Source organism: Camellia sinensis, chromosome 9, assembly GCF_055761805.1.
Source record: "Camellia sinensis isolate YWXY chromosome 9, ASM5576180v1, whole genome shotgun sequence".
NCBI classification, from domain to species: Eukaryota; Viridiplantae; Streptophyta; class Magnoliopsida; order Ericales; family Theaceae; genus Camellia; species Camellia sinensis.
In genome coordinates, this window is record NC_138969.1 from 141,804,085 (window position 1) to 141,824,726 (window position 20,642).

Below are 20,642 nucleotides of genomic sequence, written 5' to 3' on the forward strand. Positions count from 1 at the left end.
CAAGATGATGAATAGAAGAGACTTAATTGAAAAGCCGTTAGTGTTATTCGTCAATGGATTGATGACACTGTGTTTCATCATGTTGCGACTGAAACTTCAACACATGATTTTTGGAAAAAATTAGAAAGTCTTTATGATAGAAAATCAGCCACAAAAAAGCCTTTCAGTTTCAAAAGTTGGTTAATTTAAAATATAAAGAGAACAGTCCTATTCCGGAACATTTGAATGAATTAAAGAGTATTGTTAATCAACTTGCTTCTATGGAAATTATTTTTGATGATGAGTTGCAGGCTTTGATGCTACTTAGTTCTTTGCCCGAAAGTTGGGAGACTTTGGTTGTGGCAGTTAGTAATTCGGCGCCCAATGGAATTGTCGTAATGAGTCAAGTCACCAGTAGCTTGTTGAATAAAGAAACTAAAAGAAAATCAGCATTTGTTGTGAGAGGCCGAAGCAAAACAAGGAGGAGGAGTAAGACTCCTCATGGTCGTGATCAAAACTGTGACAAATCAAGAGATGGTTCTTTTTCAAAGAAAGACATTGAGTGTTATTATTGCCATAAGAAAGGGCACATGAAGCAGGAATGCCGAAAGTTCAAAAACAATGAGAAAAGGCATGACAAAAGTGTGGATAAAAAGCAAGAAGGTACAACGGTGGTTACTACCGATGGTCTCATAGTTTTTTGTGAAGGTGATTGTATCAATTTTGTGGGTCAAGAGAACAATTGGATGATTGATTCCGGTGCTTCTTTTTATGTGACTTCTCGAGTTGATTTCTTCACTACCTACACCAAAGGAGATTAAGGTTGTGTTCGAATGGGTAATGAAGGTTTGTCCAAGATTATTAACATGGGTAATGTTTTCTTGGAAACAAATTTGGGCTGCAAATTGTTGCTTAAAAATATGAGGCATGTTCTCAACATTCGCCTCAATTTGAACTCTACCGAAAAACTAGATGATGAAGGCTACAACAACAAATTTGGTGATGGAATATGAAAACTCACAAAGGGTTCTTTGGTAGTGGCTAAGTGCAAGAAGACTCATACACTTTATTCGATGCAAGGAAAAATATGTAAATGTGTTGTCAATGCACTTGAAGATGAGACTTAATTCTACCAAATTGTGGCACAAGCGGCTTGGGCACATGAGTGAAAAGGGGCTACAAGTTTTGTTCAAGAAAGAGCTTCAACCCTGTTTGAAATATACACATCTTAAAACTTGTGTTCATTGTTTGGTGGGTAAACAACATAGCGTTTCTTTTCACCAAAATATTGCTTCTAGAAAAAAAAATATTTTGGAGTTGATTCATTTGGATGTTTGTGGTCCTTTAAAAGGTAGAACACATAGTGGTACACTTTATTTTGTTACTTTTATTGATGATTATTCAAGAAAAGTTTGGGCTTAAAAACTAAATATCAAGTTCTAGATGTATTTAGGCATTTCCAGGCCATTGTTGAAAGAGAAATAGGGCAGAAATTGAAGTGCATCCGATCAGACAATGGTGGTGAATACATTGGGCTATTTGATGAGTATTGTAGCAGCCAAAGTATTTGGCACCAAAAGACAGTTAAAAAGACTCATCAACAAAATGGCGTTATCGACAGGATGAACCGCACCATTGTGGAAAGAATAAGGTATTTGCTTTCACATGCTAAATTGCCAAGATCCTTTGGGGGTGAGGTAATGACAACAGCGGTTGACGTGATCAATCTATCTCCTTCTTATCCTTTGAATGGTGATGTCCCAGAAAGGGTTTGGACCGGTAAAGATGTGTCTTATGAGCACTTGAGAGTGTTTGGTTGTCAAGCCTTTGTTCACATTCCAAAGGATGAAAGGTCCAAGCATGATAGTAAGTCAAGACAATGTATTTTTCTTAGCCATGGGCATAATGAATTTGGTTATAGATTGTAGGATTTGGTCGACAAGAAAGTCATTCGAAGCCGTGATGTTGTGTTTCTTGAAGACCAAACAATCGAAGACTTTGGCAAAGGTAATCAACCGGAGCCAAAAAGTAGCGATCTCATTGACATTGATCCATCTCCTTCATCTTCGGTGAATGATGAAAATGGGAGAGATGTGCAGCCATCTATTGAAGATGTAGAGGATAATACTAATCCTAATGAACTTGATCCAGAAATTGAGGAAAGGTATCCAACTCAAAAACCGCCACCACAACTTGAGTTGAGGAAATCAACAAGGGACCGACAACCTTCGAGAAAGTATCCTCCTAATGAATTTGTGTTGATTTCTAATCAAGGAGACCCCAAGAGCTACCAAGAAGCAATTGAGCATGCAAAGAAAGATGATTGGAAAAAGGCCATAGAATAGGAGATGAATTCCTTACTTGAAAATCACACTTATGATTTAGTGAAGTTGCCTAAGAGGAGGAAAATTTTGAAAAACAAGTGGGTCTTTAAATTGAAGAATGATGGCAAGAATTTGAGGTACAAAGCACACCTTGTTGTGAAAGGCTTTGGGCAAAAGAAAGGTATTGACTTTGATGAGATTTTATCGTCGGTTGTGAAGATATCTTCTATTCGGGCTGTACTTAGCATGGCCGCAAGTATGAACCTTGAAGTTGAGCAACTTGATGTGAAGACCGCATTTCTTCATGGGAAGAAATTTACATAGAGCAATCAGGGGGTTTTGTGGAGAAAGGAAAAGAGAAATTTGTTTGCAAATTAAAGAAAAGTTTGTATGGCCTCAAGCAAGCCCTGCAACAATGGTACAAAAAATTTGACTATTTCATGATGAATAATGGTTTTTCTAAAACCACTTCGGACCATTGTGTGCTTGTAAAAAATTTGGGGATGTTAAATTTATTGTTCTTTTGCATTATGTTGATGACATGTTAATTGTGGGTCAATATTATACTATGATTAACAAGTTGAAATTGGAGTTGAGCAAGTCTTTTGCTATGAAAGATTTGGGGCTGGCAAAGAAAATATTTGGTATGAAAATTGTTCGTGATAGCAAAAAAATGCTAATTTGGTTGTCTCAAGAAAGCTATATTGAAAAAGTTTTTGAGAGGTTCAACATAGATAAAGCAAAGTCGGTTGGTTGTCCACTTGCAGGTCACTTTGAGCTTAGTTCACATCAATGTCCTACAAGTGAGAAAGACAAGGAAAAGATGCTGAAAATTCCTTATGCTTCAGCGGTTGGTTCTTTGATGTACGCCATGGTTTGTACAAGGCCGAATATTGCTCACTCTGTTGGTGTAGTGAGTCGTTTTCTCTCTAATCCAGGTAAAGAACATTGGGCAGCGGTAAAATGGATTCTAAGGTATCTTCGAGCGACTTCGAATGTGTGTTTGTGTTTTGGGAATGGCAAGCCGATGCTTGATGGGTTCACGGATTCTGATATGCCCGGTGATGTTGATTCTAGGAAATCTACTTCGGGATTTGTGATGACATTTGTAGGGAGAGTTGTGGCTTGGCAATCTAAATTACAAAAATGTGTTGCTCTCTCAACTACCGAAGATGAATTTATTGCCATTACGGAAGTTTGCAAAGAAGAGTTATGGTTAAAGAAATTTTTGCAAGAGTTGAGTTTGAAGCAAAAAAGGTGTGTGCTTTATAGTGATAGTCAAAGTGCTATTTATTTGAGTAAAAATTCTACTTCTCATTCGAGATTGAAACACATTGATGTGAGATACCATTGGATTCGTGATGTGTTAGATTCGAAATTGTTGCAACTCGAAAAGGTTCACACGGATGATAATATTTTGGATATGTTGACTAAGACTTTGTCAAGGGACAAACATTTGAAGTGTCAAACTTTGGCAGGTATGGTTGATGTCTCCACCTAAGTCGATAGGGGGAGAATTGTTGGGTATACCTCCTTAGTGGAGTATGAGACCCAATTGGTTTATTAAACTATTTAGTTTGGTTTGGTGTTGGTTATAATATATTTTTTATATATTATATCTAACTTTTGGAGGCCCAATAGGTATTTTATAATCACTTTGGTAGCAGCTAGGGTTTTAATTAAAAAGCCCAAGAATTAATAATATATTTATATATATATTGTTTCTTCCAAAAAGGGCAGCGGCTTTTGGTGGACTAGCAGCACTATTATTTTCGGTGGTGTTCATGTGTTGATAAACAAGCAATAATGTAGCTGCCGATTCATATTTTGGTGAGATAGTGCTTGATCAATTCGGTGGGTTTTGTCCTCGAAGCACTGTTTGGAGCTTTGTTGTTGACAACTTCGACTTAGAAGGCTTTTATTTAGGTTATTATTTTGGGTCTTCTTCAACTTTGGTTTTGAAGACTTTTGTTCATCTATTTAGTGAAGTTTTTCCTTTTGATTATTTGTAATTATTTGAAATTCACCTAAGGGTGACTTTATGAGATCATTCGTATTTCGTTTGTAATAGTTTGAAAACTATTGGTTGATAGTGAAATCAGATTTCGATCCCGTAGACGTACTTCACATTGAGGGAACCATATAAAATTCCTGTATCGTTGGTGATTTAATTTTTCTGCATTAATTTTTATTTTCATTGATTGATTTACTTATGAAAAATTATTAATTTTTCCTAACAACATATAAACATAATCCAAATAGGGGTAGGTTAGAACAGAATGGAGGAAGCAAAATTCGTGTCAATCTCACTTTTTCATCAAGGTGAAAAAAAATTCATACAAGGCATAAAATACGGAGGCAGAGTTGGGCGAAAGAAAATGACAATCGCTATCACATAAAATGTAGGTGAGCCTAAAAAATCAGTTTATATATAGCACTAGGCTAATCCTTTTGGGCCTAAAAGCATCCATGTCAATGCAAACCTAGTCACAAATTTGACATATCACCAAGTGGTCAAGGCAAAAACTCCCCCCTCCCAACCTACGCGGTTTGATGTACCAATATATATATACAAGAATACTAGGTATCATGAAAGAAGTATCATGAAAAGTCTTCATGAAGAATCTCCACCCTTGGATTAGTTTATAGTGTTTGTAATGTTTTATTGTATGTTATACAATCACCCTTGGATTTGTTTTATGAAACTTTTCATAATATTCTTTTCATGATGTGTAGCATTACTCATATATATATATATATATACAAAAAAAATATCCATGCCTGCATGATGCAGGGTAGATTAATGAAATGAAACGTAAAGATTAATTACAAATTTGATAAAGAGATACTCCCTCTAGAAATTATATTAATTCTCTCAAAATAAGGTATTTTGTCCTAAAGTTCATAGCTATTATTTATAGAAGAATCGGTGTCTAAATTATAATAGAAAATAAGTTAGGAAAGGTAATGCTCGCTAATCAAGCTTAAATTAAAGACAATACGAAAATTACCAAAAATAGAAAGATTTGAGTTAAACTTAAATTTATTAGAAACTAGAATAAAAATTACATATTTTGACCAAAAAAAAAAAAAAAATTCTCACTTTAAACGGAGTCGCTTAGAGCATCTCCAATGAACTAGGCATATAATACTTGTTAGTTAAAATGCCTAGTGTGATTCACTTTTTTCAATTCCAATGCACTAGGCATATGATTAGGCATTTTGGCTCAACTCATATTCACTAGCTACATGTAGCTAGCCTTCAACACTAGGCAAAATGTATTCAATCATTAGGATCATTTCCCTCCATCTTTGTTGTTGACGTGGCATTCTATAAAATTAATAGTATTTGGATAAATAGCTAAAATAAAGAGCATGGTTGGAGTAAAAACATAAAACAGTCGATAGGCAAAATAAAATATATACTTTATAGTAATATTTAGATAGGTAAAATGCCTACTATCGTTGGAGATGCTCTTACACAAGTAACTAAATACACAAATATTTCCTAAAAAGGCAAAATAGCAAAATTGGAGGCCTAAACATTGAAATTTGGCAGAAATCTATCGTACATCATGGCAAAGCGATAGATATTGATCGTGACATTATTTTTCATATCATGACCAAATTTCACGTCATTCCGAACACGTGTCAACTTGTGTCTTCTAGTACTTTTTGTTTTTTACCATGTGTGTCCATGACTTTCAAGAAATCTATGGCCAAACACTCTACATCACTACACCAAGGCAAGGGAGGTTCTGGCTTCCTCTTCCCCAAAACCAGTATGGCTTGTTTTGGGAAGTTAGTAAAAAGTTGGCTTTTGACTTTTTACCAAGTTTTTTGGCTTTTTTAGAAGTGATTTGGGAAGTTGGTAAAAGCTAGCTTTTTGCTTTTTAGTTTAATATTTATTTATAGTGTCAAATCAAATTAAAATGACCAAAATGCCCTTACCCAACATAAGAGATTTATTTTTTTATTTTTTTTTTCATAGGCCCTAATTTGTAATTTTACAGCTGCGTTTTTGGCACTTGCCAAATGGCTTTTCTGGCGTTTTTAGCAGCCACGTTTTTAGACATTTTGTCCAAAAACGTGGCTTTTTACCATGTTCCCAAAATGGCACTATGTACACATCACACCTGGCTGAATGGCATGTTTGTCCACATTAGGTTAATCCCAAGTCCATAGAATCATTCTCAACTAAAACAACTTCAAACTCAAAACAGCAATAATGTAATTTATTAAAGAAAACAGTAACAAACCCATATAGAATTTATACTGCTGCCAAATAGGGATGTGATAATGGTTTGGCCTGGTCCATTCGGGCCTGGGCCGGTCCAAGCAGGTCTCGCGGATTCTTGTTTTATGGTGAGTCGGACTGGGCCCATTCATAGGCCAAAAAGTGGAGCCCAGGCCCACTCAGAATAGGGCTTGGGCCGCAGTCCGGGCCTGGGCGGGCCTTTTTTTTTAAAAAAAATGAACAATAAATACGTTATCTATGTTGATTATTTATTATGGATAGAAAATAAAAGAAAAATTATATTAGAATATTTTAGTTGAGATTAATAAAATGTTTTGTTTGGTTATGTTTCATGGTGGTATTTAAATTTAATTATGTATAAATTATGTTTTTTTAATTATGAACTTATAACTAAAAAATATGCAATTATATAATTTTTTTTCTTTTGAAATGAATAATTTTATATTTATGAAAATAAAACTTTCAATATTATAATATTAAATTAATTATATAACATTTATTGAATGAATAATTTTTATTTCAAAATGAAATAAAATATTACAAAAATTTATATCATTAAATAAAATAAGTGTAGATTATTTTTAAAAAAAAAAATCGTTCATTGCAAATTGCAATGAATCATGATGTGAGTGGTGATGTTGCATGAAATGATGACATGGCAAGGCCAAAGGGGGCAAGGGTAGGGCGGCACTGGCAACCTGCAAGGAAATGACTTAGTAAATGATCTTGGTAATTGATTTTGAATCAGTGTTATCCATAACTTAGTAAATGATCATAGTAATTGATTTTGAGTCAGTCCGTCCTACCCCTACAAGGCAGGGGACAGGCATCAACTCTGCCTCCGTACAGAGAAATGACAGTCCTATTTTTTTTTTTTTTTCAAGATCAACTTTTATTTTATTTTTATTTATTTATTTATTTATTCCAATTATTTAACCGTTGATTGCAACTTGCCCTTTATTTTATTTTTTGTTTTTATTTTTTGAAAATTGACCGTTGGTGGAAGGAGAGCCGGGTGGGCTGGCCAATAGGCCGGACCGGGCTTCAAATGGAAGGCCCAAGCCCAAGGTCTTGGAATGGGCTTGGGCCCGAGCCTAACCGGGCCAAAACGGGCAAACTTCAGATTGCGGATCATTTTTGCACTCCTTGCCAAATTAAAGGAACCAACAAAAGTATATTTCAGATGCAGTAGATCATATACAAGCCTTAAAAAACACAATATAAACATACCAGGGAAAATATATATATATATATAAAGTAAAAAAAATCTTGTGTATTTACATTATAAATAAGATACTGTCACCAAAATATACAAATCCAAAAAGTGGAAAAAAACAAAACAAGAAAAGAAAAAAAAAGGATGACCAGCAACCTCTCATGTCCAGTCTTCTTTTATTCTGCTCTGCATGACAAACAATACTACTTTCACACCACTCCACAAAAATAGAATCAGAAATGAGCACATAATTAAAGAATGGCTTTATCATCATCACTTCTCTTCAACATAAGTGTCTGAAACTCAAAGATTGGTCCTTCAAATTTATCATTCATTCAGTATTAAGTGGTCACTTGCCTTTCTTCAATCTTTGCTTCTTCAGTTTTAAAGATGCTTTGTGGAGCCGGTTTCTCAGCTGCCGGGTAAGACATGCGTCGGGCCTTTGTGGGTCCTTTTCCATTCAGCGAAATGGTTTTAACTGCAACCGGTGCTTTCATGGTAGGTATACTAGTGTTTTTACCAGACTTGCTTGCAAGCTGACTCTGTGGTTTCTTAGGGCTTGACTGAATAGGAACTCGGCTTTCCCATGGTCGAGCTGCGATCCAGCGTTCCATCCAGCTCCAACCCCAGTTAGCTGTGCCAAGTTCGGGAGGTCCGAGGATTGAATTTGAGTTCGCCCTCCACTGCAAAATATTGGTGTGTCTCTTTGGTGATTTTCAAGTCAAATAAGCATGCAGATGTCATGAGAGTATACTTATTGCTTGTCACATGGACTCGGGTACAAGTGTGCATCTAGAGGTCGGATTCATTAAATCTAGAATTTAAGAGTATGCAGACTCAGCAAAAAAGGGTCAATTTTTATATTCTTAATCTATTATATGAGTAAAAATGGTGTATATGTACCACACTGTTAAAAAAGTATTTTGTGCATTTTATGGAAATTATATAACAATATATTTATGCACATATATAATGATATTGTTAAATACAAATATATAAGAAATGTCAGATGAAGAGTATTGGACACGTATCCCACACCCTTATCCAAGTGTTGGGTGTTCAACATAGGTATTAGATCAATTATGATGAGTCCCTGTAACATAGCTAGTTGCCAATAAAATACCTGATGGGAAAAGGCATATGCCAAAGCTCGCTCCCTCTTAACTGCTGCTTCTTCTCTCTGATGTATCCTTGCAAGAATTTCATCCATTGTTTCAGAGCCACCACACCAATCCGCCTGCAGGAATACATCTATGAGAAAGAGAAAGATGGGTATTGAAGTGTTTAAACAGGCTCATGCACTAATCGAAGAACCAAGTAGGACAACTAATATCCAAGTTTGTCAGATATCTGACACATAAAAGTCAGCTGCAGGATCTAATTTTTGTCTTAATATTACACAAAATTTGATGAAGAATAACAAATATTTTTCGACAACTTCAGGACCACCAGATGGTTGAAAACAGATTTGCTAAGGGTATATATAAGCCTAATAAGAATAAATACTTACCCGAAAGTACATCCACTTAGGGTTGTTTGGATAATGGATTCGGGAGGGAATTCAAGAAAAAGGAATATAAATGGGCAGAATGTCATATGAACAAATTTAAAGAATAAGAAAATGTTTGAGTTTTAGTTTCTTGAAGCATGCAAAATGAAGAATCCATAGTACCAAATCCCATGAAATAACAAACTTGAGAGTGGAGAGTTAAGAGGCATTAACATATGTGGAAGGACAAACCAAAATTTTAAGACATCATCCCATTAACAAATTATATAGTTTGGTACAAATCCAGTAGTTAAACCTATTTGAGGATTGGGGTAACTAGTAGTTTGGATGGCAAAAGCTTTTCAAGGTCTATTATGCTCAACGAAGCATGCGATATGCGGATTTGACAATAATTGAACAACTTCACAAATATGATACTAATGACTCTGGTGCCACAAAAAAAATGCCCATTATGATATAGAATGAAGAATGTGTACCCTCTAAAACTGAAGAAGATTTCAAGATGAGGTAGCATGAAAAGGTATGCTTTGCAATGTCATATGGACCTGTCGTATCCTTTATAGATTAATTTATTTTCTGTTGATTCCACTTTCAAATATGATTTGCATATATAGGAAGATTTGATTTGTTTCCTCTTAAGTTTTGTATTTCAATTTCTTAGGGATGGTAACCAAGTTAAAACTCAAGTGGAGCATATACACACCTAAATTCTACCATCATTAAGTTCAACGTATCCTGGAAAACCTCTAAGCGAAGCCTAGAAATGAAAAGCACTGTATACATACAGAATTGGGTCTTCTAGAACATTCTATGTATAGCAAAAAAAATTGAATATGTAATTAACAGATAAATGTAAGATGAACCAGTAGACTATAAAGTTAAAAAAATGTCTTTAGAATGAATGACATGCAACCAAGGATGAGGAAACAATCTTCAACTCATAGGAGGAGAACTGCCTGTCTTACCTCGAGATCCTGAAGTTTTGCCTCAAGCTTTAATTGATTCTCCAGTTTCTTCTGTCTAATCCGACCTTCTGTTACCATAGAAAGTCTGCGAGCTCTAAGCTGAGCCTGTGTCCTGCTCCACGAATGGAGACAGCTCAAAGTAGTCGAAGTTTGTTTGCTTACAGAACGGGTTTGGGTCAGGATCTGCAATCTTACTATTCCTTTCAAACGACGAAGATTTTTCCTTGCCTAGAATGAAAAAATTAAAGATAAATACATCTCTCAACCAGAAATTTACATCTATTAGTAGTGAGATGGTGAAATTATATCATCTAACATACCACCAAGAATACTGAAAATCCCCCACTGGGAGTACCTAAGCAACAGTTTAGGTCTAGTGTTTCATAAGAACAAGAAATTGGTAATATATGATAATAAATGACATCATTCAAAAGCCTAGACCTGTTTTACATTGCTCCTCTATGACAATGAAACTATGCCTGCCATAACTACTTAAAATGTAAAAAGAGTGACTGTGTGGTTGGTGTTCAGAGGTTTAAAAGATTCACATTCTCAATTAGTTCCTATTGGACAATTATACTTTGAAAATCAATTGAAAAGTTCACTACATAGCAGTTAAGCAACTTATCACAACTTTATAAAAAAAAAAAAAAAAAAAAAAAAAAAAAAAAAAAAAGGGTTCCACATATTCAAGGTTTAGATGAATTTGAATCAAGCAACCATGGGTCACAGGACAATCATGACAAAATACAAAAAGGACTCTCCCCTTGTATCTCTAGGATATGACTCAAGGAGCTCAGTAATGAGCAAACAATTAGTGTCACACAACTTTTCAGGCAACAGTAATTGCAAAGCCCAAGTACTTAAGGATACCCTAAAACTAAGGAAAAGGTGCATTTTTCCATCTCAAATAGATGCCCACCTAATATTCGTATGTGACAGGCTGACAGCAAACAATAGGTACAACCATGGCATCCTTAAGACTGTGTTTGGATCATGGATTTCGGTAGAGATTTCGAAAGGAAAAGAAAAAATATAAGAGAAATATGAATGAAATATAAACTAAATCTCAATTTCCCTCACCTTTTCCAAATTCGTACCCAAATCCATGATCTAAACATAGCCTAAATGATTCTCATCAGGAACCATAAGCTTTTAATATTTATTTACAACTTACTAAATGCATAAGGATCTCAGGGGTATGTAAGGTGACAAATCTCACTCCCCCACAGACTTGTCAATCAAGGCATAATACACATTGCCCAAAGAGACAACGGCATACCATACAACATCAGTTCAGTAAAAGAACCACAAGACTGTGATGCAAAGTCCCACATTGCCAGGGTATGAAAGCAATGCGTAGTATATAATTGCACTTCTTTTCAATAACTAGTTTTTGGCTACCATTTCTACAGTAGCCAGACAAACATCAAATCAAATGGATAATAAGAGTAGATTCCCTATACTCACCCAAAAAAGAGTAGATTCCCTAACTCCACTGGACCTTACACCTCCACCCCTTTGGAAGGTGGCAGGAGATACTACGAAAGCCAATTGAATATGGCATAGTAGTAGAAGATAGACATACATATGAAAAGTTGCATCATAATAAGCAAACAAATCATGGGTAATATATTGAACGATATTAACATGCACAACTTGTAACTTATATACCAAATATGCCCTGAATGCAGTCTGAATCCGAATCGCTGCTACATCCTCAACTGGAAGACCAAGAAACCTGGGTTTTCCATTAGAAGTACCATTGGCAAACTTTGTAGACTCTTTCTGAGAGTAGTTTTTGCCATTTGTTTTTTCAGACCCTGAAGATCCCTGTCTCATAGTGAGAAAACAGATAAGAAAAGCATTCCTTACACTGAACTGATACATCGCAGAAAATGATTAATCATGTAACACTTAGATGTGTAGCCATGTAGGTGCCTTGCATTGGCTAAGAAAACAAAAGAAGGCAATGAAATAATATTCTTTGCTTATGTTGTCCAGATGGTACCTAAAAAATCATGCTCATAAACCAGTAGGTGAGTAATTTATTTATTTTTATTTTTTTTTATGACAGGTGTTCGGACCAGCTTAAGTGCACCTCAACTAATCCCAAGACCCAGGCAACGCTCCCCCTCCACGTAGATCGAGCAAATCTCAGGTAGAACCCGCAGGCCTGACTTCAATGAGTTGATAGCACCTAATGTGAGTTGAACCTAAGACCTGGAGGGAGCACACCCCCAGGCCCCAAGCTGCACCTGCTAGGCCAACCCCATAGGCTTAAACCAGTAGGTGAGTTATTGGATGAGCATTACTGAATATTCATTCACACGGTCAATTATGATGCTACAAACAAGAAGCTTATGTTATAACTCTAAAATGAGGCTTCTTTTCTTCCTTTCGGATGCAAAGGGTCATATGGTGCAATAACAACAAATCATTGATTTTTTCCCTTCAAGTATACTAAAATGTATCCTTCGTAACAGTGCAAATAATTTCCATATTAATACAAGACTTATTGAATATATCTATCAAGAGTTGCCTAAGAACTACATGGGTAGCATGCAAGTGTACATGAAAGAAAAAAAAATATAAAAAAAAAAAATAAAAAAAAAACCCTTCAAACATGAAAAATAGCAAATTAATGGAAGGATGTAAAAAATTAAGAAATTTGACCATTTTAACTTCTAAATAGTAATTGTAAGATAAATTGAGGGCCTATGAAGCACAAGTACGGGTACAAGTACTGGTACTGGTACGATTACGATACGGGTATGTCGATATGGTAAAATTCAAAAAAAAAAATAGAGTACGGGTACGAGTACGGCTTGGTACACTTGCAAAAAAATATTTATTTTTAATTTAGAGTAATGCAAAAATTAATTAAATGGTTTAATTTGTTAAGGTCTAAGCTACAATTAACATTTAATGTCAAAAGTAAAGATATAAATCAAAATTAAATGTCAATATATTAAATAACTTACAAATTATAGTTTAATTTTAAAATAATGCTAAGTATAAAACAAAAAATAAAAAAGAAGTCTAGCGAAATGAGTTTTGTCTCTGTAGAGAAGACAATATTGTTTCAACTTAAGAACGGTATGGCTTGGGTATATACTAGGTACGTCTATATATGCCAAAAATTAAGAAGAAAAAATATGGGTACGTGTTTTATGTATCCGATACGTATGCAGAAATACCATACAAGGTACCATATGCCAGTAAGTACCTGGTACAGGTATGACATGTTTTTCAAAGTACTCATGCTTCATAGTTGAGAGCAATAGCACCAAACTGGGAGAGGATTCATTGATCAATTCACAGGTATCAATTATATTCATCCCTAACAATTTTCTACTAACCAGTGACTAAAATGTACACATGCATCCAAGGACTAGAATACAAGGGAAACTGATCATCTACTTTCCTTATCCTCAATAATTACCACAAGCAATGGAAACCTTGTAAACCTCTGCTTGTATGACATATTAATCAGAAAGCTTATTTCCAAAACAAATTAGAAAATAAAACTTAAATGGTCTTCAATGTCAAATCAAACCACCCCAGAAAAAGAAAAAAAAAATGGGCCAAAAAAGAATGAGAAGACAGACATGTTTTAAACTAGATTAGGCAACATAAAAACATGGAGTGAGCAACGTACCTTTGATTTCTTTGATCTGTCATCCTTCCCTTTCTTTAAGCTAATTATATTCTTAAACCAATCTCCAGAACCCATTACTGATTAAATTGCAGAATTTAACTTAATAAACCCCTGCAGAGAATTCATATGGCAGACAGGATCAGCATCAGGACTACGTGGATTGCAGAAAATTATTGAACAAAGTTGTAATACAGGTTCTGAGAATAACAATTAACGAACAAATCTGTATCATGCAATGATCAAGAAGGAAATGACAAGATTAATATATGAAAATTGAACACAAAAGACAACAATCAAACAGAAACAAACATCCAACCAAAATAAAACCAGATTCTGTAAACTACAAACAGAATTCACCATTCATAATATGAAAACTTGAGCTTGGCAATCAATCTACAAGCCACATAAAGAATAATTAGTATCAAATGGATGATTTCCTTAACGCTATTTTTGGTTGGGGGATTTGGGAAGGGATTTGAAAAGGGAAAAGGAAAAGATAGGTGAAATGTGAATAAAATATACCTACATTTCACCTAATTTCACACACCTTTGCCCTTTCCCTTTCCAAATCCCTCTCCAAATCCCCCAACCAAACACAACATAAGTAAAGACCACTGGCTACTCACAATATTTATCACTCTAGGTCTCAATAGCACATTTTTCTTTTTCTCTCACTTTCTTGGTCTTCTTTTTATCTATATATCAAGTTATTACAAATCATAACAAAGCCTTAAGTTGGATCATGGATTTGGGTAAAGATTTAGAAAGGAAAAGAGAAAAAGTAGGTGAAATATAGTTATATTTTATTCACATTTCACCCATCTTTTCCCTTTCCCTTTCCCTTTCCAAATCCCTACTCAAATCCATGATCCAAACACAGCCAAAACTATTCATTGAAACTGTAAAATGATTGACTATGTGTTTCTGAAGTAGCCCCAAAAGCTGTTTTCTTTTAAGTTGTGTTTGGATCATGGATTTGGGTATGGATTTGGAAATGAAAAAGAAGGAATATGAAATGTAAATTCATTTTTTTCATTTCCAAATCCGTACCCAAATCCATGATCCAAACACAGCCGAAAAAAATCTTCTTTGACAAAAGCGATTGCAGGAAGTGCCTGTTCCATGCCCCAAAATTGAGATTTCTTTTATGTGACAATTAATTGATCGACTAGGTAATGATAGAAATTGGAAGTTTCACATGGGTCTAAGGGGAAACAATGGTTCTTCATGCACAAGAGAAACAAGGTGAATACAAAATTGAGTTCTAGTAAAATATTTAATAATTCAAATTTGGGAGTTTACAAAGAAAAAATGTAGGCAACACTTGCGTCAAAAAAGAGAGGCTGGAACTGAATTGGCAAGAATTAGTAGAAAGGTAAGCATGTCTATTTGAAAAATGAAAAGCCTGGAAAGCTGTGTAAGGGATTGCCTAACAATACAAACACTTCTTTGTTTATGATTGATCCTTAGCATATAGTTTCAAAAAAGAATAAAAGAAATACTCCATATCAGCCTCATAGTTGAGCATATTAGCAAGACATTTCTTTTCATATAAACTACTATTAGGTCCTAATAGTTGGACTTAATTCCCATCAAATCCTATTGAAAATAAGTCTTGATAAAATTGTCGCTAAAAATAAATTTTTTGTGACAATGTTTTATATATGTTGCTAAAAATTGACAATTAGTGACTTTTTTTTGTCATGATTTTTATAAATTGTCACTAAAACTTACAATTAGTGAGATTTTTTTATGACAAATTTTTCTCATAGGACCTATTAGACAATAAGTCCACTTATTAGGACCTACACGTAAGTACCCCTAAATAAAGTTAACTCTATTTAGCATATTTAAATTACTTGAAGTTGAACCAATTTATTTAACTTGAAATCTACAGTTTTAAGTCAACCAATCAACCCACCCACATTAAGTTACTATTACTTTCCATTTGCTATCTTCCAGATCAATACAATACCACCATCACAAAAATAAATAAATAAATAAAAAGTGTGGTGGAGGTTTATTAATTCCTTTTTCGAAAATCAAAATTAATCAGGAGACTGAACTAGGAAGATGAATTGTTGAGCAACAATGAAATCAACAAGCAGTTAAAAACAGATAAATAAATGACCAAAGTAATGACAATAACACTCAACAAGGAAGAGAAATGGAATAACAGATTAAAGACAAAGGAAAGAAAATAAAATTGCTTATTCTATGAGACTGAACTTCACTGCAAACCAAGAGCACAGAAACCTTTAGGTGCCTGACCGCATATCACTCAGTTGTTCAAAATCAAGAGAGAGCTGTTTAACATTCAACTACTTATGGCCAATGATGATATTAACAAATTAAATTCAATTTTGAGACGATTACACAGAAAGAGGATGTAATTATTCAGCACCGAAAGTAATTTGAATTGAACTGAAATTAATTTGAAATATAATGTTCCTGGTAATTGAAGCATAGTCTTTTATTCATAAGATAATAATTGAAACAGTCTTCTACAAATCTATTGAGCCTTAATGGAATATCAAGACATCAACATAATCAGCAGAGCAAAATATAAAACCAAAATTAGTCATATGCTGCATTTGTGTGACATGGAAAACACTCATCTTGAAAGCACTCAAATCAAAAGCTATGTGAAAAATAGTGTCTTCATTCAAATTCCGGGACATCCAAATGCATGACAACACAACTATAAGGGGTTTCAGTTTTTTATGGTACAGAAGATATGAATAACCATGATATATAACTCAAATGGATTAACTGGGAACATACTTCAGTTGCAGAATTGCTTAATCAAACCAAAGTGCCACAGTGACATTTTAATTAACAGTAACCCTGCAACTGTAGGAGAAAAAAAAAATTACCATAAATAAAAAGGAATTCAAAAACAAAGATTATACATATGCAATCAGACATTAGAAGAAAAAAATTTATATATATGTATATGCAATAACCACAGCTACATTATAATACCAACTACATTCACCTAACAAATATCAAAAAGGAGAGAAAAGTTCCTAATCAAATCAGTTTAAGAAGGTTATATTTTGTTAATGTCAACACCCAGATCTATCCTTTATCTTACAAGTTCTAATCAACCAATGGTTGACACCCAAGACACATATGGTCAACATGTAACAATAACAGTACACAGGGCATAAACAACAAAAAACAAGAAATCGGTCAGAAGATCATACCAAGGAAGAACCTGCACATGGGTTTTCTAGGGAACCCTTCAGGGGCAAATGGGTATCTCCAAATATTGAAGAAGAGAGAGAAACAAGGAGGTGGAGGAGAGATAGAAGATGGCAATAGTAGTAGGAGTACGAGTGAAAGAGAAGAAATACTTGAAGAAGCTGAGAGGGAAAAGAACAAAAGGTGGGTGTGGACATTGGGAATGGCCCCCATCAGTGTCCCACCAGCCCCCTTTTTTCTTTTCTTTTGTTCTTTTTTTCTCAAAAGGATTTGAGCAATAAAATATTTCTCTCTCCTATTCCCCCAATCAAAGCCTCAACCTAATTCCAACTCATTCAACAAATGAGCTCTACAGAGACAGCAGAACAAACAATGACAAGGTTTGATGGTGATGCCTTTCCTCTCTCATATTATTAAGTCACAAGCACAAATACTAAACATAATATATGCATATGTATACTCATAATTATTCCCATTTTGCTGATTATATTAGCTCAAATGATGATTGTAGCTGTAATTATAACAAGGGTCATGACAGCCTACAGACTATCAATAAAGGCAAGGAAATATTCACACACACACACACACACACAAATTACATTTCGTATAATTAATTAGGTTACTTTGATGTTTTAATTCAATTATTTTTAATTATAGTTCCCTTAATGAAAAATGATACTTTCAATATATATTTTATATATATATATATATATATATATATATTTACATTGAAGTATGTATTTCTTCGTGTTTACACACTATTTGCATTAGTTCAATTCTTTCTAGCTTTAGCTAAATAGAGAGATCAATATAATTATATAAAACTTACGAGGCTTTATATTTTTTAATTTTTTCTAAGGGGTGATCAGTATAAGGGTTAATTATAACAAGATCCTTTTAATTATTAACAAATATCACTTTTATCTCATTCATTTATGAACCCGTATAAACTCACTTCCTCAACTATAAAAGTCATACAAATACACTATTTTTTAAGAGTTCTGAAGGGTGAAATTAATATATTTTTATAATTGAAGAGTTAAAAATATATCAGTTCATAAATAAAGAAATAAGTTGATATTCGCTAATAGTTTAGGGATTTTGGTGTGATTAACTTTAAATTTTACTTTAAAAAAGTTGCAAAACTATAGATATTTTTACAAATTCTAAGCAATAAGTTGATATTCGCTAATAATTGAGGGATTTTGGTGTAATTAACCCTAAATTTCACTTTAAGAAAGTTGCAAAACTGTAGGAATTTTTACAAATTCAAAATTATTTTCACATATATTATATGTTTTTTACTTATTTTAATACACGTTTATCGAAATTAATAAATAATCAGTGCTTTGATTATAATAATGTTGTTTTGACAGAAACAGAATGGAAAAATCATTTGCGTTTGTTGGGAGTGGTCAGAGCTGGGGACGGTAGTTTAGCGATCACCATTTTAAAATTGACACGCATTTTTTTTAGCCATTGGTAAAGAGTAGAATGGGTCAGCGGTGTATTTGGCACTCCATAAGAGTAATGTTAGAAAGAGATATGTTAGGTTAGAAATTTCAAATAATTTATTAAATTTTTATTAAATTTCTTACATAGGCGTGAGACTCACACATATGTAGATTTGTATGGATCTCACATCTATGTGAAAAGTTTGGTAGATTATTTAGGATGTATAGCATTTTTCATGCTAGAAATTCTATAAAGCCCCTATAAGACATTTAATAAAAAATTTATTAAATGACTTATAGGTGCTTGGGACTCACACTATGTGGGTCTCATATGAGTCCTACACCTATATGAGATATTTGATAGAAATTTTAGAAGAATTTTTAGGATTTTTAATATTTTTGCTCCATAAAATAAATAAATAAAATGAAAGTGGTAAAGGTTGTAAATGAATGGAGTTGAATTAAGTGATTAGTTATTTAAATTTAACTTATTTATTTTATTAAGTTTAAAATGGTTCAAAATTAATTTTTAATGAGTTTTTAGTTATTAAACTCATAATGAGTAGAGTTTTAATAGTTTGACTTTTAGTAGAACAGAGTTTATTTGGCATATCTTAAATGCACTTATTTAGGTCATAACACTTCTTTATTTTTTATACATTTATTATAAAATATTAAAAAATACATTTATTTAGATCATTACAAATAATTTCAAAAATGAAATCAAACATATTTTCTAGCATGGTATTTGAATGTAGGAGCTTGACAAGTGAATCAAATGCTTGTGAATCTCCAACTAAACTTTTCAAAGCGATGAAGTGATACTACCGTATGTGTATCACTCTCACAAATTACAATACAAAAGTTTATGTTATAATGACAGAGATTAAAAAGAGAGTTGGTAGAAATATTTCGATAACTATCCAACTTTTTATATACATCTAATATATCTTATGTATTAATAGTTGTAATTACCCACATCTTCTTATAAGATGAGACAAGATGACTTAAATATAAATTACACGATCTCCAAATGAAGTCTTGGATCATGTCACCATAAAAGTCCAAATCTCGATCTTGGCCTTGACCTAGTTTTCCAACACTTCTATAATATATACACTTACTAAACCGACTAATAACTTGTTTAATTTTAACTTAAAATTTTAATAAATTTTAAAATGTGTTCAAGTTTGATTTATATCTAACAAGCCAATTTTAAAAAAAAAAATTAAATAAATAACGAATTGAACTCTTGCGACTTGATTTGTTTTAAAACCTTAACTGAAAAGGCTACATTAGGCCCCGCTTAGAAATTGATTATCTTAGTTAATTTTTTTATAAAAAGACATAAAAAAATAAATAAAAATTAAGAGAATAATGTGATAATTTGTAATATTTTTTTACTAAAAATACAACTCCCAATAAAAAATTAAAAAAAGTTTGTTAAAGATATAACGATCTTAAGTTCAACCAATTAAAATGTTATTTCAACTTAACTTATCAATATAAAAACAAGTCAATTTTATATCATTTTTTAACGAATTGAACATAAATTGATATATATGCCTATTTAACAGGGTAGTAAACTATTTAAATTTAATTTAAAAAACTTAATAAATATATTTTTTAAAGAGCCAAACACCAAAACATAAACCAAATAAAGTACAAAGATATGGTCCCGGCGGGGCTCGAACCCGCGACCTTCGGCTCATAAGACCAACGCTCTAACCAAGCTGAGCTACGGGACCTACCCGTACAAACTTTTTCAATTTTATTAATAAAAACCTGATAGTTATGTATTGAAATTATTAAGTAAATAAAAAAAACTAGGTTAATTTATAATTTGGATAAATTACAAATACACCCCTAAGATTTGCTTAAAGTACAAATTGTCCCCTTATGGTTTGAAAAATTACAAATTTCCCCTCGTTAAAATTTTTTATTTAATAGAATTAATTAAAAAAATAAAATTCATAATTACTCCCCTATACAAGAATAAAATTACCTAAATTATTAATTGAAACATATTTATAAATTATTAATTAACTTGAGGATTTATTAATAAAAG

General features: G+C 33.2%; 1 protein-coding gene and 1 non-coding gene across 3 annotated transcripts; both read right to left on the reverse strand.

Moving 5' to 3' along the window:
• Positions 1-7,788: 7,788 nt before the first annotated feature.
• Positions 7,789-17,535, reverse strand: IQD9 (IQ-domain 9). 2 transcript variants are annotated; one of them, XM_028254561.2, is made up of 7 exons: positions 17,123-17,471; positions 16,698-16,766; positions 13,914-14,024; positions 11,927-12,085; positions 10,253-10,480; positions 8,901-9,014; positions 7,789-8,460 (listed from the first exon to the last, which is right to left on the reverse strand). In XM_028254561.2, the coding sequence occupies exons 3-7, from the start codon at positions 13,986-13,988 to the stop codon at positions 8,119-8,121; spliced, it is 918 nt and encodes a 305-aa protein (XP_028110362.2). In that variant the 5' UTR covers positions 13,989-14,024; positions 16,698-16,766; positions 17,123-17,471; the 3' UTR covers positions 7,789-8,118. The 2 variants fall into 2 exon arrangements, with proteins under 2 accessions (XP_028110362.2, XP_028110363.2); XM_028254562.2 differs by lacking the exon at positions 16,698-16,766 and having other exon boundaries at positions 17,123-17,535.
• Positions 17,536-20,247: 2,712 nt separating this feature from the next.
• TRNAI-UAU (transfer RNA isoleucine (anticodon UAU)) lies at positions 20,248-20,322 on the reverse strand. Its single transcript has one exon. It is a non-coding gene; the product is annotated as a tRNA-Ile (tRNA).
• Positions 20,323-20,642: the final 320 nt, after the last annotated feature.